The following is a 22388-nucleotide window of genomic DNA, read 5'->3' on the forward strand; positions in this document are numbered from 1 at the left end:
GGTTTAATGGAGTTCTTTTGTTTGCCTCTAAAAACTTATTTTGTGGATTGTGTTTTTTTTTATTATAGCCAGCGAAATAGCGCTGCCTATGTAAAGAACGATGTTGACACAATGTATTTTTTTCCTTTTAGACCAGGGCACTTCGTATCGAATGATTTGTCGTAGAAACTTGGAAAAGGACTCATTCGGTTAGAAATTGGAATTGCTAGTGTCGTTTTTAATAGTCGAAAGTGATTGGAAGGCAACTAACACCCCTTCCACACCCAACATTTCCCCAAACACATCCAATAAAAATTTTAGATGGCCATTTAGTTCAACGTAATTGATTTTCAGATGGAAATTATGTTTATGAGGAGGATACTCCCCCCCAGCCTTCTGGGCCGTGGGTTGTAAGTTTGTGAGTTATGCCCTGTTAGTTTATGTATGTTACCCCCTCGGGGCATATAAGGTTTTTATAGAAAGATTTGTCGTAGAAACTTCCATAAGGCATCATTCGATTGGAAATTCAAAGGGATAGTGCCATTTTTAATATTCGAAAGCGATTGGAGGGCAAGTAACCCCCCTCTCACGCCCGCCTTTTCCCCACACACATCCAATCAAAATTTTCGAGATAGTCATTTTGTTCAACGTATTTGAAAGTTCTGGAAATTAGGTCTTTGAGGATGATCCCCCCCCCCCCTCCACAGTCCTCAGGGTAAGGGTTTTAAATTATGCCCTTGGGGCATATAAGGTTCTTATAGAAAGTGTTTTCGTAGAAACTTCAAAAAGGGCTCATTCAATTGGAACTTGAAATGGTTAGTGCCCTTTTTAATAGTCGAAAGTGATTGGAAGGCAAATAACATCCCTTCCAAGCCCACCATTTATCCAAACACATCCAATCAAAATTTTGAGATAGCCATTTTGTTCAACGCAGTTGAAAGTTCTGGACATTATATCTTTGAGCCTGACGCTCCCCCACAGTCTTCAGGGCAAGGGTTATAATTTATACCCTGGGGGTATATAAGGCTTTTATTGAAAGCTTTGTAGTAGAAACTTGAAAAAGGGCTCATTTGATTTGAAATTCAAAGGGCTAGTGCCCTTTTTAATAGTCGAAAGTGATTGGAGGGCAACTAACGCCTCTCTCACGCCCACTTTCTCCTCAAAACATCCAATCAACATTTTTAGACAGCCATTTTGTTCAACGTAGTTGAAAGTTTTGGAAATTAGGTCTTTAAGGATGACAACCCCCCTCCCCCTAACAGCCCCCAGAGCAAGGGTTGTAAGTTATGCCCTGGGGGCAAGAAAAGGTCGTCTTAGAAACTCCAAAAAGGGCTCATTCAATTAGAAATTGAAATGGCTAGTGCCCTCATTAATAGTTGAAAATGATTGGAGGGCAACTAACCCCCTATCACGCCTACCATTTCCCCAAACACATCCAATCAAAATTTTGAGAAAGTCATTTTGTTTAACGTAGTTGAAAGTTTTAGAAATTAGGTCTTTGAGGATGATACCGACCCACCCCACAGCCCTCAGGGCAAGGGTTGTAAGTTTTACCCTTGGGGCATATAAGCTTTTTATAGAACGTGTTGTCGGTGAAACTTCAAAAAGGGCTCATTTGATTGGAAATTGAAATGACTAGGGCCCTTTTTAATAGTCGAACGTGATTGGGAGGCAACTAATACCCCTTCCACGCCCACCATTTATCCAAACACATCCAACCGAAATTTTGAGATAGCCATTTTGTTCAACGCAGTTGAAAGTTCTGGACATCATATCTTTGAGCAGGAAAGCCCCCCCCCCACAGTCTTCAGGGCAAGGGTTCTAAGTTGTATCCTTGGGGCATATAAGGCTTTTATTGAAAGCTTTGTAGTAGAAACTTGAAAAACGGCTCATTCGATTTGAAATTCAAAGGGATAGTGTCCTTTTTAACAGTCGAAAGGGATTGGAGGGCAACTAAAACCCCCTCTCCCGCACACCTTTTCCCCAAACATATCCAATCAAAATTTCTAGATAGCCATTTTGTTCAACGTAATTGAAGGTTTTGGAAATTAGGTTTTTAAGGATGACAACCCCTCCCCCTCAAAGCCCTCAGGGCAAGGGCTGTAAGTTATGCCCTGGGTGTATATAAGGTTTTTATAGAAGGCTTTGTAGTAGAAACTTCAATAAGGGCTCATTCGTTTGGAAATTCAAAGGAATAATGAACTTTTTAATAGTCGAAAGTGATGTCTTTTTGGCTTCTAAATTCATTGGGCTCACCCAATACATTTCGAATCAACTCCGAATCAATATACTCCGAATCAACATGTGGACTAGAACTCCCAATAACGAAGTAAAAAGCCTTTATGGTCAGTCTGATGGGCTATCTCTTGTCATCAAAAGACATCGTCTTAAGCTTCTTACCCCACCTTGCGTCGTCCCAAAGGTACGACATATCGAGACGTCCTCATCTGCAAGCCAGTACCTTCCTGGGGTCGATTGGTCTTTGGATATAATTCAAAAATCTATTGATGCCGGGCAGGACAGTTCATCGTCTGGTCCCTGCCGAAAGTAAGTAAGTAAATAATGTGGCAACCCAGTTTTAGCACTGGCATGGGGTCTCAAGCTTGATCGGCAATGCAATTATTTTGTCGTTGTAAGGTTAGTATCTCCTAGCCTCTAAAAACAGTTAGTTGGCCTGAAAAAAAAATGTCACTGTTTAACATTTTTTCTCCCAAGCTGAACAAAATTGAACGAAATTAGACTGTTTCTGTGTGTAAAATTATTAGAAGACATGAGTTATAAACAAATAAACAAATTTTTATTTGTTTTTTTTTGTTTTTTTTGCAGGGCAAAATATAGTTCAACCAGGTCCGTCTGTGTCTGTCATTACTCGGTCACAACCTAGTTCACTGTGGGCATCTGAATTTCTTGAAACTGCGAAAGAGGGAAGTTGGATTGAGGATTTTAATTCACAGTCTACTTATGGTTCTCAGCAGGGAGCTTTTCAGGATGTTTGGGACGCTGCCAAAGAAATGCCACTCGCCAGTGATCTTTTACAGCAGTCAGAACCATGGCCACTGAATTTGCAGCAGCTTCATCTTCAGTCAATAATCAACGAGCTAGTGAGCGGGTGAGTGAGTTTAAGAGTGAAGATATCTGGGAAAAAATGAAAACTGATTGGCTGCATGCAGACCTGGACTCTCCAATGGACTTGCCATGGCTGGAGGTTTCTCAATCTGAACAACGAGAAAGCAAATACGAATTTTCTGATGAAAATTCTTTAAGTAATTCGCCAAATGCACTGGAAGTTTGGAAGTAGCGTCGAGATGAAGGGAATTTATTCAATGCAGTTTTACTGTTTGAGGCATCTATGCAAAAAGATCCAAGTCTTGTTGAAGGTTGGCTTCTACTTGGAATTACTTTGGCTGAAAATGAACAGGACAAAGAAGCAATTAAGGCAGTAAAGAGATGCTTAGAGTTAGATTCAAATTCTCTGGAAGCTAGAATGGCAATAGCTGTGTCCTATACAAATGAGGGACTATCAATGCAGGCCTGTAAGGCATTGGAGGTAAGTCTTCATCCTTCACATGTTTAATGGGCTAAAATTCAAATTACAACACAATTCAGGTAACTTCTAAAAATTCAGATAATAAATCTTGAAAGCTTCTTAAATTTAGATAGTAACTAAACAAGACACTTGACTAGTACTATTCCAATTCCATCGTAACGTTGAGGGGCTAATGTCGATACTAATTTTTGTGGGAACTTTGATTATTACCGAAACCCTACTGCTTCAATTGAAGCCACAATTTCAGTAGCCAGACTTGCTGCCTCACGTAAGTTGCCACTCGGTGTGTCCTGGGTTTTCTTGACTTCTCCTTTTATGACAACTTAAGGGAAAAATTAATATGGGGAACTCATAATTTTGAGCCAATGTCATATCTGAGTGCCTAAGAAAGTTTTAATCATAAGCAGACGAAATTGAACAGCTATAACTTTGAAGCTTCAATATCTGTTATTATTATATAGACGATTTAATAAAACCTATATGTTCAACTTCCACTGCTTAAAGGCTATTTTTAATGAAATTGTGCATTGCATATCTTGAGTCTTTTTCGAAAAAGAGAGATTTCTTTACTTTACTGGTAATCACGTCACAAGCCCAGTGCCAAGCTATCTATGGAAGAAAAAAAAATATGATGTTTAGGCAGAATGCTGTAGTATCTGCCACTTTTCTTGATTTTCAAGCCAATATGTTTCCCTTGCTGTTCAAGCCAAGGGACAGAAAGTTTCCTATATAGGGGTTTCGGACAAGGCAGCTCTAATTTTGTACTTTTTGTTTTGATCGGACTGTATTGTTTAGAAGTTATGGGTTTTTATATTTCTTAACATTGGACGTGATCGTCTCTTACAAGGTTGCTAGCTACCGCTGCAACCCGGATACTGTTGAAGCTAAGAAAAAGCCGTAGCCTTTTTCCTTTTAATGTCATTTGTAATTTACATTTATATTATATAGAACTGAATACTCATACATCATGATCCGGGTTGCAGCGGTAGCTAGAACTATAAAAAAACTGACTAAATAGTAACGTCATAGAGCGGTTTAATGGCCCATTTTAAAAGAAAATGTTGTATTTAGAAACCTTTTGTAATTAACGACAATAATTTTTAAAATAAAATCAATTTTTTATAGTAAAATTGTAGTAAGGGGAAAACGCAAATCATGATTACAGCCGTTAGTTATGAGTTATTGGTTTTATAATAACCAATAACTCCTAAAAATAGAGTCAGATCAAAACGAGAAGTACACTATTAGAACTGTCTCTTGGCTGGTACAACTTACCGTCTCTTGGCTTGGACAACAAGGGAAATATAGTGGTTTGAAAATCAAGAAAATTGGTTGCAACCACGATATTGAGTATATACGGCATCTTTTTTCTTTTTTCTTTTTTACCTCAGATAGCTTGGCACTGGAACATGGTAGAGAGCTGTTTAATGGCTTATTCAGACAAAATTGTTGGGGTTAAAAACTTTTTGTAATAAAAGTTTTTTTTAATATACTGAATTTTTTTTGAAAAACTGCATTTTTCTATAGCACTGTAGTAGCTTATGTTATTATAACATCAGGAATTTGTCACTTCTACATGCTTTTGTAGTTAAAAAACGTTTAAAACAAAATCAAAGTTTTTACAAAGAACCGCATTTTCATATACTAAATAAAGAATGTCGTCTTAGTTTTATTAGAACCATGACGTTAATAGAAAAACACTGTATTAAAACGTTAGCTCTGATGACATTGGTTATAGTGTCATGATTATAATATATGAGGGTGTAAGAATGCATAGCTTAAGCAGTAATATGGTTTCTTCTAAGCAAGTTAGGCGTAAGAAAGTTCATGGAAGTTAAAAACCTTTTGTAATTAAAAAGATTATTTTTTAAATAAAATTTTTTTTACGAAAAACTGCATTTTTCTGTAACACTGTAGTAGCTCATGTTATTAACATCTGGAATTTGTCGTCACATCTACGTGCTTTTGTAATTAACAAGAAATATTTAAGACAAAGTCAATATTTTTACAAAGAACTTCCCATTACAAGAAACATGCACAGTTATGTAAAATGCAGTAATTTTGGGGAAGTTTTAACATAGAATCTGATTCGTCCACTGAAACTAGAATAATTCCTGAAAATTTTAAATAGCATTTTTTTATTTAACTAAAACTGCAAAAATATTTATGTTGTCTGAGCAATAATTTTTATTTTTAAATTCAAATCAGAAAAATACCTGAAAATTTAAACATTATTTGGTTTTTCTTTTGCTTCAATTGACTCGTTACGTCAGAAAAAATTTAGGCAACGTTAAACTTAAAATGAATTGTGCTAAAATCATCATACTCTTTTGTATTATATGTTTTAAACATTCTGAAATGAGACCTATTAAATTTAGAAGGATTCAAATAACTGCAAGTGCAACTGATGAAACAACTTCAGGTATAACTGATCGAAACATTGCTGTAAAAATTGATCCTACGTCTGCAGGTATAAATCAACTTCAATTTGAGGTAAAAGTGGTAAAGCAGTCGGACCATGACAGAGATGAAAATTATGACTCAAATGAAACGCATAAGGATTTAGAGAGTAAAAATCAGATGTGGCAACCCGATCGCGATGGAGAAAAAAACAATACCTCAAATAAAAAAGATGAGGGTATGGAGGATGAAGATCTGATGAGGCTGTCCGATTATGCAAGTACGACAGCTGCAGGTACGAATAACCCTCAATTTGACCAAAAAAGAAACGAAAACAATGACTTTTATAAAAAAGATGAAGATATTGAAGATAAAAATCAGATTAGGCAGTCCCATCACGATGAAGATGACACCAAAGACTCAAGTGAAAAAGATAAAGATATAGAAGATAAAAATCGGATTAGGCAGTCTGATCATGATGGAGACGAAACCAAAGACTCAAGTGAAAAAGATGAAGACATAGAGGATAAAAATCAGATTAGGCAGTCCGATTATGACGGGGACGAAACCAAAGATTCAAGTGAAAAAGATGAAGATGCAGAGGATAAAAATAAGGTTAGGAAGTCCAATCATGATGGAGATGAAACCAAAGACTCAAGTGAAAAAGATGTAGATGTAGAGGATAAAAATCAAAATAGGCAGTCCGATCTTGATGAAGATGAAACCAAAGACTCGAATGAAAAAGACGAAGATGTAGAGGATAAAAATCAGATTAGGCAGTCGGATTATGATGGAGACGAAACCAAAGACTCAAGTGAAAAATATGAAAATGTAGAGGATAAAAATCAGATTAGGCTGTCCGATCATGATGGAGACGAAACCAAACACTCGAGTGAAAAGGATATAGACTATAAAAATCAGATTAGGCTGTCCGATTATGAAGGGGACGAAACCAAAGACTCAAGTGAAAAAGATGAAGACGTAGAGGATAAAAATCAGATTAGGCAGTCCGATCATGATGGGGATAAAACCAAAGAATCAAGTGAAACAGATGAAGATGTAGAGTATAAAAATCAGATTAGGCTGTCCGATCATGATGGAGACGAAACCAAAGACTTGAGTGACAAGGATATAGATGATAAAAATCAGATTAGGCTGTCCGATTATGAAAGGGACGAAACCAAAGACTCAAGTGAAAAAGATGAAGACGTTGAGGATAAAAATCAGATCAGGCAGTCCGATCATGATGGAGATAAAACCAAAGACTCAAGTAAAACAGATGAAGATGTAGAGGATAAAAATCAGATTAGGCTGTCCGATCATGATGGAGACGAAATCAAAGACTTAAGTGAAAATGATAAAGACGTAGAGGATAAAAATCAGATTAAGCAGTCCGATCATGATGGAGATGAAACCAAAGACTCAAATGAAAAAGATGAAGATGTAGAGGATAATAATCAGAAGAGGCTGTCTGATCATGATGGAGATGAAACCAAAGACTCAAGTGAAAAAAATGTAGATGTAGAGGATAAAAATCATATTAGGCTGTCCGATCAGGATGGAGACGAAACCAAAGACACAAGTGAAAACGATGTAGATATAGAGGATAAAAATCAGATTAGCCTGTCCGATTATGTTGGGGACGAAACCAAAGACTCAAGTGAAAAAGATGAAGACGTAGAGGATAAAAATCAGGTTAGGCAGTCCGATCATGATGGAGACGAAACCAAAGACTCAAGTCAAAAAGATGAAGAAGTAGAGCATAAAAATCAGATTAGGCAGTCCGATCATAATGGAGACAAAACCAAAGACTCGAGTGAAAAATATATAGATGTAGAGGATAAAAAGATTAGGCAGTCGGATTATGATGGAGACGAAACCAAAGACTCAAGTGAAAAAGATGAAAATGTAGAGGATAAAAATCAGATTAGGCTGTCCGATCATGATGGAGACAAAACCAAAGACTCGAGTGAAAAGGATATAGATGATAAAAATCAGATTAGGCTGTCCAATTATGAAGGGGACGAAACCAAAGACTCAAGTGAAAAAGATGAAGACGTAGAGGATAAAAATCAGATTAGGCAGTCTGATCATGATGGGGATAAAACCAAAGACTCAAGTGAAACAAATGAAGTTGTAGAGGATAAAAATCAGATTAGGCTTTCCGATCATGATGGAGACAAAATCAAAGACTTAAGTGAAAATGATAAAGACGTAGAGGATAAAAATCAGATTAAGCAGTCCGATCATGATGGAGATGAAACCAAAGACTCAAATGAAAAAGATGAAGATGTAGAGGATAATAATCAGAAGAGGCTGTCTGATCATGATGGAGATGAAATCAAAGACTCGAGTGAAAAAAATGTAGATGTAGATGATAAAAATCATATTAGGCTCTCCGATCAGGATGGAGACGAAACCAAAGACCCAAGTGAAAAGGATGTAGATATAGAGGATAAAAATCAGGTTAGGCAGTCCGATCATGATGGAGACGAAACCAAATACTCAAGTCAAAAAGATGAAGACGTAGAGCATAAAAATCAGATTAGGCAGTCCGATCATGAAGGATACAAAACCAAAGACTCGAGTGAAAAATATATAGATGTGTAGGATAAAAATCAGATTAGGCAGTCCGATCATAATGGACACGAAACCAAAGACTCGAGTAAAAAAGACGAAGATGTAGAGGATAAAAATCAGATTAGACAGTTCGATCATGACGGAGATGAAACCAAAGACTCAAGTGAAAAAGATGAAGATTTAGAGGATAAAAATCAGATTAGGGTGTCCGATCATGATGGGGACGAAACCAAAGACTCAAGTGAAAAAGATGAAGACGTAGAGGATAAAAGTCATATTAGGCAGTCCGATCATGAAGGAGACGGAACCAAAGACTCAAGTGAAAAAGATGAAGACGTAGAGGATAAAAATCAGATTAGATGGAGATTAGATCAGTACAAAGATAAAACTCAGATTAAGCAGTCCGATCATGATGGAGATGAAGCCAAAGACTCGAGTAAAAAAGATGAAGATATAGAGGATAAGAATCAGATTAGGCAGTTGGATCATGATGGAGACGAAACCAAAGACTCAAGTGATAAAGATGAAGATATAGAGGATAAAAATCAGTATGTTATAGCAATGGTCGGAGGTATTGTTGGAGGCCTTATTGTTATTGCTGCAGTAGGACTTGGAATTTATATTAATTGGGAAAAGAGAAAGACGTCCTTAGACTTACCTAAGTAAAGAGGCAAATGACGTACATGTATTATTTATTTCTAGCTCGGCTATAAAGCGTGATGAAGAAAGTTGAGAGGGAATTATATTTTTTCGTGATCTCTATGTTATTTCGATTTGGTTCAACGCTCCCTGCAGCATTACCTGAAAGCTTCAACTGATTTTATTTACCTCCTTGGACACCAAAGGCTACAATGCCCCCTCTCCCAATAACAAATAACGTATAGAAACAATGGGTGAATTTTAATAAAATTATAGAATTTGTGCTTGCTATTTTTATGTGTCATAGTTGTTAGCATTTTTATACGTTGTAGTTTATAGCACTTTAATGTGTTATGGTTGTTAGCATTATTATGTGTTATCAGGTAAATCCGATGACACTGACATAGTCCTCATTTATAAAGAACTTAATAGATCCTTTAGGTAAGCAACCTGGATTATTAAGGGACTGTTAGTTTCCTATATAGGGGTATTGGACAAGGAGGTTCTAATAGTGTACTTCTTTTTTTGATCTGACTCTAGTTTAAAGAGTCGTGGGCTATTTTGTTTTTTTTATGGGACGTGATCGTCTCTTACTTAGTTGCTAGCTACCGTTGCAATCCGGATCACAAACAGGAAAAAAGCCAATTGCTTTTTTTTATTTTGAATAGTAAGAGACGAAATTCAGAGAATTAGGCAGCTTACCAAGTCCAATATGTGCCATGGTTTGTTCTTTACAAGGTTTCGGCCATCTCTACGGCCATATAGTTCCTATTGAAAAGAATCAATTAATAGTAAGAGACAAACCTTATAGAATCAAGCAGGTGACTAAATCCAATGCGCCATGGTTTTTTCCTTACTAAGTTTCAGCGATCTCTGCAGCGATGATACCAATTGAACTTACACTCTTCCAATTTAAAATTAATCGATCCTTTATGTAAGAGAGGTTTCGGACAAGGCGGTTTTAATGGTGTACTTTTGTTTTGATCTGACTCTTTTTTAGGAGTTCTGGGTTTTTATATTTCTTAACATTGGACGTGATCGTCTCTTACTAGGTTGCTAAACACCGCCGCAACCCGGATTACAAACAGGTAAAAGCCTACGGCTTTTTCTTCTTTGGATTAGTAAGAGACGACTCTCAAAGAAACAGGCAGCTAACTAAGTCCAATGTATGCAATGGTTTGTTCTTCTAATGATTTTCTTTTAAAATAACTTTACCACAAACTGTTTGATTGCATCCAAAAATCAAATATCTTTGAAAAGACTGCAGTATGAAAAGATATCAAAACTCTAGTTTATAGTGGAAAAATTTATTCTTGTTTTAAAAAAAATTTGTTTAAGTTACAAAAGGTTTTTAACCCCACTAATTTCCTTTAAAATGAGCCATTGAACAACTCTCAACTATGTTCCAGTGCCAAGTTATATGTGGAAAAGAAAAAAAAAGAAAAAAATGCCATTTAGGCAGAATGCTGTAGTAGCTGCCACTTTTCTTGATTTTCAAGGCAATATATTTTCCTTGATGCTCAAGCCAAGGGGCAGAAAGTTTCCTATACAGGTATTTCGAACAAGGCGGTTCTAATGATGTAATTTTTGTTTTGGTTTTACTCTTTTCTTAGGAGTTATGGGTTTTTATATTTCTTAACATTGGACGTGATCGTTTCTTACTAGGTTGCTAGTTACAACTGCAACCCGGATTAGATTTATAAATTAGATTACAGCTAAAGCTGCAACCATGATACTATAATCACTCCACATGCTAACTTTAAATAAAACTTTACCAACCTATAATATAGTTAAGTTGCCTATGCAAGCTAGTATAGGCAAGAGTTCGTTCTTTATTGTAATCCATCACAGATCTTGATTATGCTGACAATGTGAACATACTTGCTAAATCTGGTCCAGAAGCCCAGGCTATAATAAATGACATGACAGTCAAGGAACTCTCGATTGGTCTCCAAATGAGCCTACCAAAAACAAAGTCCATGCGAACAGATGTGATGGATGGAGCCCCTGTGGCAGTAAATGGTAATTAGATAGAGGACGTCCAGTCGTTCAAATACCTCGGATTGATGGTAAAACGTTCCGGTAAATCTTCAGAAGAAATCCAGAGCCACATATCGTCAGACTGGAGTGTCTTCCTTCAACTACGGAAGCATGGAAGCAGAGAAAAATATCGCCACGCACAAAGCTCCGAGTGTATGAAGCTATGGTTCTCTCTGTCTTCCTCTATGGATGTGAAACATGGTCACTTAAAGTAACCAAAGCACTGAGCTTGAATATATTCAACCACAAATGCCTGCACTAAGTCCTGGCCATCCGCCTCTCAGATATAATCTCGAATGAAGAAGTAAGGAGAAGATGTGGGGATCACCCATTTGTCTCTGACATTTTTAAGCACAAGAGATTAAGGTGGTTTGGCCAAACAATGCGCAGACAAGATGACCATATAAGCAAAATATGTCTCAAATGTCTACCACTACCAGCATGGAAGAAGAGGGCAGGAGGCCAAAAGAAGACGTGGCTAGCAAAAGTTAAGTCTGATCTGGAGCCAATCAGAGGATTCCGAAAATACGGCCTTCGCTGGGATTGCCAGTGGCTTGAAATGGTGGAGTCTTCCACTCTCAAGCGAAACCTATGGAAGGAGACATGTCGTCATCTGCTGGGCGCCACGATGAGTCTGGATACGGCTTGAACGTGCAACAAGTACAAGTAAGCACAAGGTTGTTATTATACTGCTGTCATAGATAGAAAGGAGTTTCGCCGAAAAGCTGTGTTGCAGCTCAATTTTATTTATAGCCGTTAGTGAATCTTTCTGTTTTATATTCTATACTTTCAGCTGTGATTTTTCGTCTAACGCTTGTCGCCAGTTTCTATCGAATATAACTCAAGCGAATTTATTTCAATCGGCCTTTGTCTTCTCACTTTTATAGTTCTCGAAAAGGTTATTTTTTCTCCAGGCTACTTCTAAATGTTCATAAAACGACAAGATAGAGGAGTTTTTAAGTGATTTTAACCCCTTGACCAACCTTTTGACTGAGTGTTTAAGGAGAATGACGTATTTTGTTGAATTTTTAAACCATATAGGTCAAAATAGACATTTCGTTACTACAGCCGTTCGGACCTTGTTGCACCCAAAGATCCTTAATAGCTACCGAAGATCTTTTTCGCATAACTTATGAAAATGCCGAAGTGAAATGAATCTCTATGATTGGTTCTTTACTTTTCGAATAAGATAGGTAGCGGTGTTGATAATCGATATAAAATTTCGCTCTGTTGACATTCTAATGACGATTTTTTATGGCATATCTTCAAATTGAACTAGTATTAAACTTAATTTATTGGTAGAGTTAATGATAAAGATGGAAATACTTGCCGAACTCATGCTGGTAATAGACCGCGAGGTAGCGGAACAAAGAAGGACGAATTTCACAGATTTTTTGGCACTTTTTTCACAGGCTTTGAAAATTCATAGTGGTAACCCTGTATATTGGCTAGTTTTCTAGAGGGACACTAAAAGTGTCCATTTTTGGCTGATTTGGACACTTTTGTCCTTAAAAGTTTTGGTAACCCTGTGTGGGGGTTATGAAATCTCCAAAGGTATATTTATTCGGCCTTTCAACTATGCTGAACAATGTCCATCTCCAAATTTTGATCGGAAGATTTTGAGAAAAAAGGCCGTGGGAGGGGACCTAGTTGCCCTCAAATTTTTTGGTCACTTAAGAAGGGTACTAGAACTTGTAATTTCCGTTCTAAAGAGCACTCTCATGATATTTTTTGAGCACTGGGTCAATACGATCAGCCCTGGAAAAAAAATAAACACGCATCCGTGATCTTTCTTCTCGCAAAAAATAAAAAATTCCACATTTTTGAAGATAGGAGCTTGAAACCTCTACAGTGATACACTGTAGAGGAGTGATACACTGTTCTCTGATACACTGAATCTGATGTTGTAATTATCATTAAAATTTTATGACATTTAGGGAGTGTTTCTCTCTTTTTTCAGAAATCAGGCAAACTTTCTAAGGCTAGTAACCTTTGATTGGTAGGACTAAACTTAATGAAACTTATATATTTGAAATCTCTAACACAAGCCGATTCTTTTGTTTTGCAATTTTCTGAATTTTCTCCGGCTTTTAATCTTTGATGGGTAAGACTTATACATTAGTCTTGTTTTTTGTTTGATATAATCAACGAAAGTTTTATTTTATCTCTCACTGCAAAGTTATAAATGTATCCTGGAACCAAACTTTTTTAACTTCTAGAGTGAGGATCTTTTGTGCTATATTTCAGCAGAAAAGAAATTCCATTTTTATTTCATTTTAGTTTTCAGTTCAGAATAGCTAAGGATATTATGTAAGCCGCAAAAATATTTATGGTGTCCAAACAGTAATTTTAACTTTTTAATTCAAATTAGAAAACTACCTGAAAATTTTAAGATTAGTTTTGTTTTTTCGTTCGATTTAATCAACGAAAGTTTTATTTTATCTCTCACTTCAAAGTTATAAATGTCTCTTGGAACCAAACTTTTTTTCGCCCAACTTCTAAAGGGCGTACTTTTGTGCTATATTTCCGTAGAAAAGATATTCATTTTTTTATTATAGTTTTCAGTTCAGAATCATTAAGGTTATTATGTAAACAGCAAAAATATTTATGGCGTCTGAGCAATAATTTTTATTTTTTATTTCAAACTAGAAAAATACATTAAAATTTTAGAATTAGTTTTGTTTTTTGTTAGGTTCTTGCTACTCGACACGTGGCTTTAAACGGTCATGTCATTTTATAGTAAGAAGTTTATCCATTTAACAAGATATTATGGTCTCAAGAAATAACATACTGAAGAAATCGAAAATTCACCTTGTCCCTTGTTTGAGAGGTGGTATGCAAGTTTTCGTCAAGACCTTGACTGAAAAAACCATTACTCTTGAAGTAGAACCATCAGATACTATTGAGAATATCAAGGCCAAGATTCAAGACAAGGAAGGCATCCCCCCCGACCAGCAGCGTCTTATTTTAGCAGGTAAACAGCTTGAAGACAGTCGCACCCTCTCTGACTATAACATACAGAAGGAATCAACAATTCACCTTGTCCTTCGTTTGAGAGGTGGCATGCAAATTTTTGTTAAGACACTGACTGGGAAAGCCGTTACCCTTGAAGTAGAGCCATCAGATAGTATTGAGAATGTCAAGGCCAAGATTCAAGACAAGGAAGGCATCCCTCCCGACCAGCAGCGTCTTATTTTCGCAGGCAAACAGCTTGAAGACAGTCGAACTCTCTGTGACTATAATATACAAAAGGAATCAACAATTCATCTTGTCCTTCGTTTGAGAGGTGGTGTGCAAGTTTTCATTATAACCTTGACTGGAAAAACCATTACTCTTGAAGTAGAACCATCAGATACTATTGAGAATGTCAAGGCCAAGATTCAAGACAAGGAAGGCATCCCTCCCGACCAGCAGCGTCTTATTTTCGCAGGTAAACATCTTGAAGACAGTCGCACCCTCTCTGACTATAACATACATAAAGAATCAACAATTCACCTTGTCCTTCGTTTGAGAGGTGGCATGCAAGTTTTTGTTAAGACTCTGACTGGGAAAACTGTTACTCTTGAAGTAGAGCTATCAGATACTATTGAGAATGTCAAGGCCAAAATTCAAGACAAGGAAGGCATCCCTCCCGACCAGCAGCGTCTAATTTTCGCTGGTAAACAGCTTGAAGACAGCCGCACCCTCTCTGACTATAACATACAGAAAGAATCAACAATTCACCTTGTCCTTCGTTTGAGAGGTGGTATGCAAGTTTTCGTTAAGACCTTGACCGGAAAAACCATTACTCTTGAAGTAGAAACATCAGATACTATTGAGAATGTCAAGGCCAAGATTCAAGACAAGGAAGGCATCCCTCCCGACCAGCAGCGTCTGATTTTCGCTGGTAAACAGCTTGAAGACAGCCACACCCTCTCTGACTATAACATACAGAAGGAATCGACACTCCATCTTGTCCTTCGTTTGAGAGGTGGTATGCAAGTTTCCGTTAAGACTTTGACTGGAAAAACCATTACTCTTGAAGTAGAACCATCAGATACTATTGAGAATGTCAAGGCCAAGATTCAAGACAAGGAAGGCATCCCTCCCGACCAGCAGCGTCTGATTTTCGCTGGTAAACAGCTTGAAGACAGCCGCGCCCTCTCTGACTATAACATACAGAAGGAATCGACACTTCATCTTGTCCTTCGTTTGAGAGGTGGTATGCAAGTTTTCGTTAAGACCTTGACTGGAAAAACCATTACTCTTGAAGTAGAACCATCAGATACTATTGAAATTGTCAAGGCCAAGATTCAAGACAAAGAAGGCATCCCTCCGGACCAGCAGCGTCTTATTTTCGCAGGTAAACAGCTTGAAGACAGTCGAACCCTCTCTGACTATAACATACAGAAGGAATCAACAATTCACCTTGTCCTTCGTTTGAGAGGTGGCATGCAAGTTTTTGTTAAGACTCTGACTGGGAAAACTGTTACTCTTGAAGTAGAGCCATCAGATACTATTGAGAATGTCAAGGCCAAGATTCAAGACAAGGAAGGCATCCCTCCCGACCAGCAGCGTCTAATTTTCGCTGGTAAACAGCTTGAAGACAGCCGCACCCTCTCTGACTATAACATGCAGAAGGAATCAACAATTCACCTTGTCCTTCGTTTGAGAGGTGGCATGCAAGTTTTTGTTAAGACTCTGACTGGGAAAACTGTTACTCTTGAAGTAGAGCCATCAGATACTATTGAGAATGTCAAGGCCAAAATTCAAGACAAGGAAGGCATCCCTCCCGACCAGCAGCGTCTAATTTTCGCTGGTAAACAGCTTGAAGACAGCCGCACCCTCTCTGACTATAACATACAGAAGGAATCAATAATTCACCTTGTGCTTCGTTTGAGAGGTGGTATGCAAGTTTTCGTTAAGACCTTGACCGGAAAAACCATTACTCTTGAAGTAGAAACATCAGATACTATTGAGAATGTCAAGGCCAAGATTCAAGACAAGGAAGGCATCCCTCCCGACCAGCAGCGTCTGATTTTCGCTGGTAAACAGCTTGAAGACAGCCGCACCCTCTCTGACTATAACATACAGAAGGAATCAACAATTCACCTTGTCCTTCGTTTGAGAGGTGGTATGCAAGTTTCCGTTAAGACTTTGACTGGAAAAACCATTACTCTTGAAGTAGAACCATCAGATACTATTGAGAATGTCAAGGCCAAGATTCAAGACAAGGAAGGCATCCCTCCCGACCAGCAGTGTCTGATTTTCGCTGGTAAACAGCTTGAAGACAGCCGCACCCTCTCTGACTATAACATACAGAAGGAATCGACACTTCATCTTGTCCTTCGTTTGAGAGGTGGTATGCAAGTTTTCGTTAAGACCTTGACTGGAAAAACCATTACTCTTGAAGTAGAATCATCAGATACTATTGAAATTGTCAAGGCCAAGATTCAAGACAAGGAAGGCATCCCTCCGGACCAGCAGCGTCTTATTTTCGCAGGTAAACAGCTTGAAGACAGTCGAACCCTCTCTGACCATAACATACAGAAGGAATCAACAATTCACCTTGTCCTTCGTTTGAGAGGTGGCATGCAAGTTTTTGTTAAGACTCTGACTGGGAAAACTGTTACTCTTGAAGTAGAGCCATCAGATACTATTGAGAATGTCAAGGCCAAGATTCAAGACAAGGAAGGCATCCCTCCCGACCAGCAGCGTCTAATTTTCGCTGGTAAACAGCTTGAAGACAGCCGCACCCTCTCTGACTATAACATACAGAAAGAATCAACAATTCACCTTGTCCTTCGTTTGAGAGGTGGTATGCAAGTTTTCGTTAAGACCTTGACCGGAAAAACCATTACTCTTGAAGTAGAACCATCAGATACTATTGAGAATGCCAAGGCCAAGATTCAAGACAAGGAAGGCATCCCTCCCGACCAGCAGCGTCTGATTTTCGCTGGTAAACAGCTTGAAGACAGCCGCACCCTCTCTGACTATAACATACAGAAGGAATCAACAATTCACCTTGTGCTTCGTTTGAGAGGTGGTATGCAAGTTTTCGTTAAGACCTTGACTGGAAAAACCATTACTCTTGAAGTAGAAACATCAGATACTATTGAAATTGTCAAGGCCAAGATTCAAGACAAGGAAGGCATCCCTCCGGACCAGCAGCGTCTTATTTTCGCAGGTAAACAGCTTGAAGACAGTCGAACCCTCTCTGACTATAACATACAGAAGGAATCGACAATTCACCTTGTCCTTCGTTTGAGAGGTGGCATGCAAGTTTTTGTTAAGACTCTGACTGGGAAAACTGTTACTCTTGAAGTATAGCCATCAGATACTATTGAGAATGTCAAGGCCAAGATTCAAGACAAGGAAGGCATCCCTCCCGACCAGCAGCGTCTAATTTTCGCTGGTAAACAGCTTGAAGACAGCCGCACCCTCTCTGACTATAACAATATTTTTGAATAAACCGCAGTATGAAAAGACATTGAATTGTAGAAAAGAAAACATTTATTAGAAATCGTTGCTAGAAATCGGACTTGCTGTATTAATCATATGTTTGATTAGACTCCAGTATGGAAAAAACATTTAATTGCTTGAAGAACAAAAAACTGGTAAATGAAATTTTGTATATACTTTAACAAGGGATTACAGCAATTCAGAAACTTTGAAAGAGAAAGCCAAAGTTTAAAGCTTAGTAGAAATCATTGTTAGAAATTCGAAATGCTGTAAAAATGAAATTTCTTTGGATAGTTTGCAGTGTGTAAATAAATTTAATGGAGTAAAGAGCAAAAAATGGTAATTGCAAAAATATTTGTATATATTTTAAGAATGGATTACAACAATTCAAAACCTTAAAAAAGAAAACCAAAAGTTTGAAGCTTAGCAAAAATCGTTGTTAGAAATCGGAATTGCTTTGATAATCAACTATTTTTGAAAAGACACAATATTGAAAGATATTACATTGGGGAAAGAACTAAAAGCTGGTAATTGCAAAAATATTTGTATATATTTTAACAAGAGATTACAACAGTTTGTAAACCTAAAAAAAAGTTTGGAGCATAGTTGATATTGTTGTTAGAAATCGGACTTGCTTTAATAATCAAATATCTTTGAAAAGACTACAGTATGGAAAGACAACAAATTGTCTGCTGTTAGAAGACAAGTCCACAGCTAACTAAGTCCAATGTATGCAATGGCTTGCTTTTCTAATGATCGTCCGTTAATATAAACTATGGATTTAAAGTTCGTTCTTTAATGTAAATTATGGGCTACTTTAGTTTTTACTATCGGGCGTGATCGCCTCTTACTAGGTTGCTAGCTACCGCTGCAATCCGGATACTTCTTTGAAATAGTAAGAAACGTACCTAAAACAATCAAGTAGCTAACTAAGTCCAATGTATGTAATGGTTTGTTTCTTATAATGTAATTCTTTTGATGCATCTATTGGTATTGAAATTCCGTGTTTTAGAGTTTCGGTTAGTATCATGTACAAAGATGTAGTATTAACAAATTTAACATTATGACCTATATGTAACTTGGTGACTATCAGTGCAGTGGTGACTATCACGTGGAAGACCTGGTGACTATCACTGCCTGTCATGCGGAAGACCCGGGTTCGATTCCCCGTCGGAAAGATTTTTTAAAATATTGAATTTAAAGTAGTAACTATTAAAGTTTGAGCTTTAAAAATATTCATTCTTAAATTAATTTATTGTAACTAGGTTTCAGCCATCTCTACAGCCATGATAATGATGGAAATTACATAATCCCTATTTATGTTTTAGTTAACATGGGCAAGGTGTCGTTCTTTACTGTAACAACCCGGAAAACCTTAACTATAATTAAGTGGCGTATAAAGTTTAGTATAGGCAAGAGGTCGTTCTTTATTATAACCACAGTGTTCAGTTTCTTTAGACTTGAGTTCGTTTTTTAACTATAAATACGAACAGGAAAAAGCCTACGGCTTTTTCTTCTTTTAAATATTAAGAGACGAAATTCAAACAATCAAGTAGCTAACTAAGTCCAATGTATGGAATGGTTTGTTATTTCAGTGATCGTCTTTTAATGTAAAAATATAAATACTGTAATCTTAACTATAGTGAAGTTGCGTATGCAAGTTAGTATAGGGAAGAGTTCGATCTTTATTATATAAAAATAATTTGTTTTATAACTACAAAAAGTTTTTAACCCCATTAATTTGCTTTAAAATGAGCCATTAAACAACTCTCTACGATGTTCCAGTGCCAAGCTATCCGTGGAATTACTAACCAATACTATAATTAAGTGGCGTATAAAATTTAGTATAGGCAAGATGTCGTTCTTTATTATATGTATTTTCATCCACAGAAACTCTAATATTGCCATCACCGTAAATGAAGTCTTGACTATTATTACGACAGAGTCTACTTGACACTTCTTCTATGTAATGACTTAGTTCCTTGTACGAACCCTTGACTTTTAGTAGATTAATATGTTGTATAATCTTACATTTTGATACTGCCTTATATACGCTAATGATGAAACAGTTCAAGACAGGAAAGTGTGGAGCTAGTGCCCTTAGAGAACGCAAATAGCTCTGACATCCCACGTTTGGGTTACAGCATAACGAATGCCCATGCTTTCTTGTGTCCCTGTAATTGATTTCACACTAATCCAAGCCGCCAAGGTAGAAATTAACCACTTTGTCAGTTGAAAATTTTAATGCTATATTATTTTCAAGGATATCAAAAAGAATTTGACATAATTCAATATCCATCGGATAGAGCTTGCAGATATCAGGGTGACATTGCCAAGCAACCTGCTGCCCAATTTTTGGTTTTGAATGTTTACTCAGATTGTTATAGGTGACTTCAGCCATCATAATTTCCTTGTCAGATCTAGTTCTAGATCATTTTTCAATAGTTGTCTCGTACTTTTCAGGACAGTTTGTTCTACTACACAGAGAATTTTTGCCAAATATTCGGTAGAAGTAAACGAACTGTTTAAAACACAGTTAGAAATGCTTTTTTCTTGAGTCGGTGTTCCAGTAATTTGTTCTAAATCATTAGTCTTACAAACACATTTACTAATAACCCTAACAGGCTCGTTTTCGCCATAATTGAAAAACATTGCTTTTCCTTCGCTGTTGATAGGTATGCTTGTATATATATTTTTATTGCTGCTACATAAACTGCAATTGCTCCTTCCAAAATTAATATACGAATTTTCTAAGAAGTACGCCTCCGTATATTCACTGTGTTGTCGAACATTTTCCATTGCATCTATAAACTGTTCCGCAGTTGCCAATCCATACCTTGGAAGCTTTTCGTTAAACTGACAACATTTCTTTTGGATATTACTATGAAGCTTTGCCAAAGAATTTCTAGCCGACTTTTCAACAGCATCCGCTCTTTCAAAGAGAATTTTAATCTGTAATTTTGAATACTTTTCGTGATCCCGATAAAACATGCGTAAAATGTTTCTCAATTTACAAAGATCAGCCTGCATTTTTGCCATCTTCTTGTATTTCTGAATGTAATTTTTCCCTCTGTCCTTATGCGTTCTTCGGTACAACCTCGCAGAGAATTTAATTTTTTCATTATAGATTTTGTCACCCCAGTAACGCTCCTTGATCTTTTGTTTGGCTGTCTCAATTTTCGCTTCTCGATACACCTGGACGGTTGAATACCTTTGCTTTTGGTTTTTCTTATATTTGATGCGGTAATCTTCATCATTGTGATAACTCTCCTTGATCTTTTGTTTGGCTGTCTCAATTTTTGTATGTCTATAATCTTCATCATTATGATAACACATCTTGCTGTTTTGTTTTGCTCTCTCAATTATTACTTCTCGATACGCCTGGTCGGTTGAATACCTTTGTTTTGCTCTCTCAATTATTACTTCTCGATACGCCTGGTCGGTTGAATACTTTTGTTTTGCTCTCTCAATTATTACTTCTCGATACGCCTGGTCGGTTGAATACCTTTGTTTTGCTCTCTCAATTTTTACTTCTCGATGCGCCTGGTCGGTTGAATATTTTTGCTTTTCTCTTTTCAAGATACTATCTCTGTTGTTTGTGTAGTACCGTTTTTTCAAATTGCGTATAGCTTGCTTCGATCTAACCATTATTCTAATCAAGAATGAGAGAATTTACATCTTTGTTGTTCTTAAGTAGTAATTATGACGTCACGGCGTAATGATTTTATTGACGTCATGGCGCAATGATATTATTTCATGACGTCATCAGAAACAACAATATAATTTCGTGTTTTTCTATTCACGTCATAGCTCTAATCTAATATAAAGCTATGACGACATTCATTATTTATCTAGTAGGGTTTCAGACAAGGTAGTTTCAATGATGTACTTTCGTTTTGATCTTACTCTATTTTTAGGAGTTTTGTTATATTTCTTAGCATTGGACTGATTGTCTCTTACTAGGTTGCTAGCTACTGCTGCAACCCAAATTCACATATATATTTATTTATGAGTGGCAGCCTGGCCGAGTGGTCCAAGGCACTGGTGTTAGCCACCAGTCTCTTCGGAGGCGTGGGTTCAAATCTTACCGCTGGTGTACGATTATGTTTGAAAGACTGCAGTGTGAAAAGACATCAAAAATGCAGTTTTTGGTGGAAAAATTTATTCTCTTTTAGAAATAATTTATTTTAGTTACTGTAGATTTTTAACCCAATTAATTTCCTTTAAAATGAGCTATTCAACAACCCTCTACGATGTTCCAGTGCCAAGCTATCTGTGGAAAAGAAAAAAAAAGAAAAAAGAAAAAAATATCCCGTTTGGGGAGAATAACGTGGTTAAAGTCAATTTTCTTGATTTTGAAGCCAATATATTTCCCTTGCTGTTCAAGCCAAGGGACAGAAAGTTTCCTATACAGGGGTTTCGGACAAGGCGGTTCTAATGGTGTACTTTTTGTTTTGATCTGACTCCTTTGTTAGGAACTATGGGTTTTTATATCTCTTAACATTGGACGTGATCGTCTCTTACTAGGTTGCTAGCTACCGCTGCAACCCGGATTTCTAATTGATTACAAACAGGAAAAGCCTACGGTTTTTCTTCTTTGAAATAGTAAGAGACTAAGAAAAGAGAAAAAAATATCCCGTTTAGGCAGAATGTTGTAGTAGCTGCCACTTTTCTTGATTTTTTAGTACTGATTTTTTAATTTGCGTGTAGCATGCTTTGATCTAACCATTATGTATTCATGAATGAGACCATTTACAGTTTT

General features: G+C 37.0%; 1 protein-coding gene across 1 annotated transcript; it reads left to right on the plus strand.

Moving 5' to 3' along the window:
- Positions 1 to 14020: 14020 nt before the first annotated feature.
- LOC148938753 (polyubiquitin-C-like) lies at positions 14021 to 17494 on the plus strand. The gene has a single exon (XM_089107562.1). It carries the CDS (start codon positions 14021 to 14023, stop codon positions 17492 to 17494), a length of 3474 nt encoding a protein of 1157 aa, XP_088963688.1.
- Positions 17495 to 22388: the final 4894 nt, after the last annotated feature.

This window comes from Artemia sp. Qi Xiang Cuo, unplaced genomic scaffold, assembly GCF_049724085.1.
Source record: "Artemia sp. Qi Xiang Cuo unplaced genomic scaffold, ASM4972408v1 HiC_scaffold_2971, whole genome shotgun sequence".
Lineage (NCBI taxonomy): Eukaryota > Metazoa > Arthropoda > Branchiopoda > Anostraca > Artemiidae > Artemia > Artemia sp. Qi Xiang Cuo.

What these genes read in the sequence shown, in the direction of transcription:
- LOC148938753 (XM_089107562.1), top strand. Translation starts at nt 14,021, where the DNA reads ATGCAAGTTTTCGTCAAGACCTTGACTGAAAAAACCATTACTCTTGAA.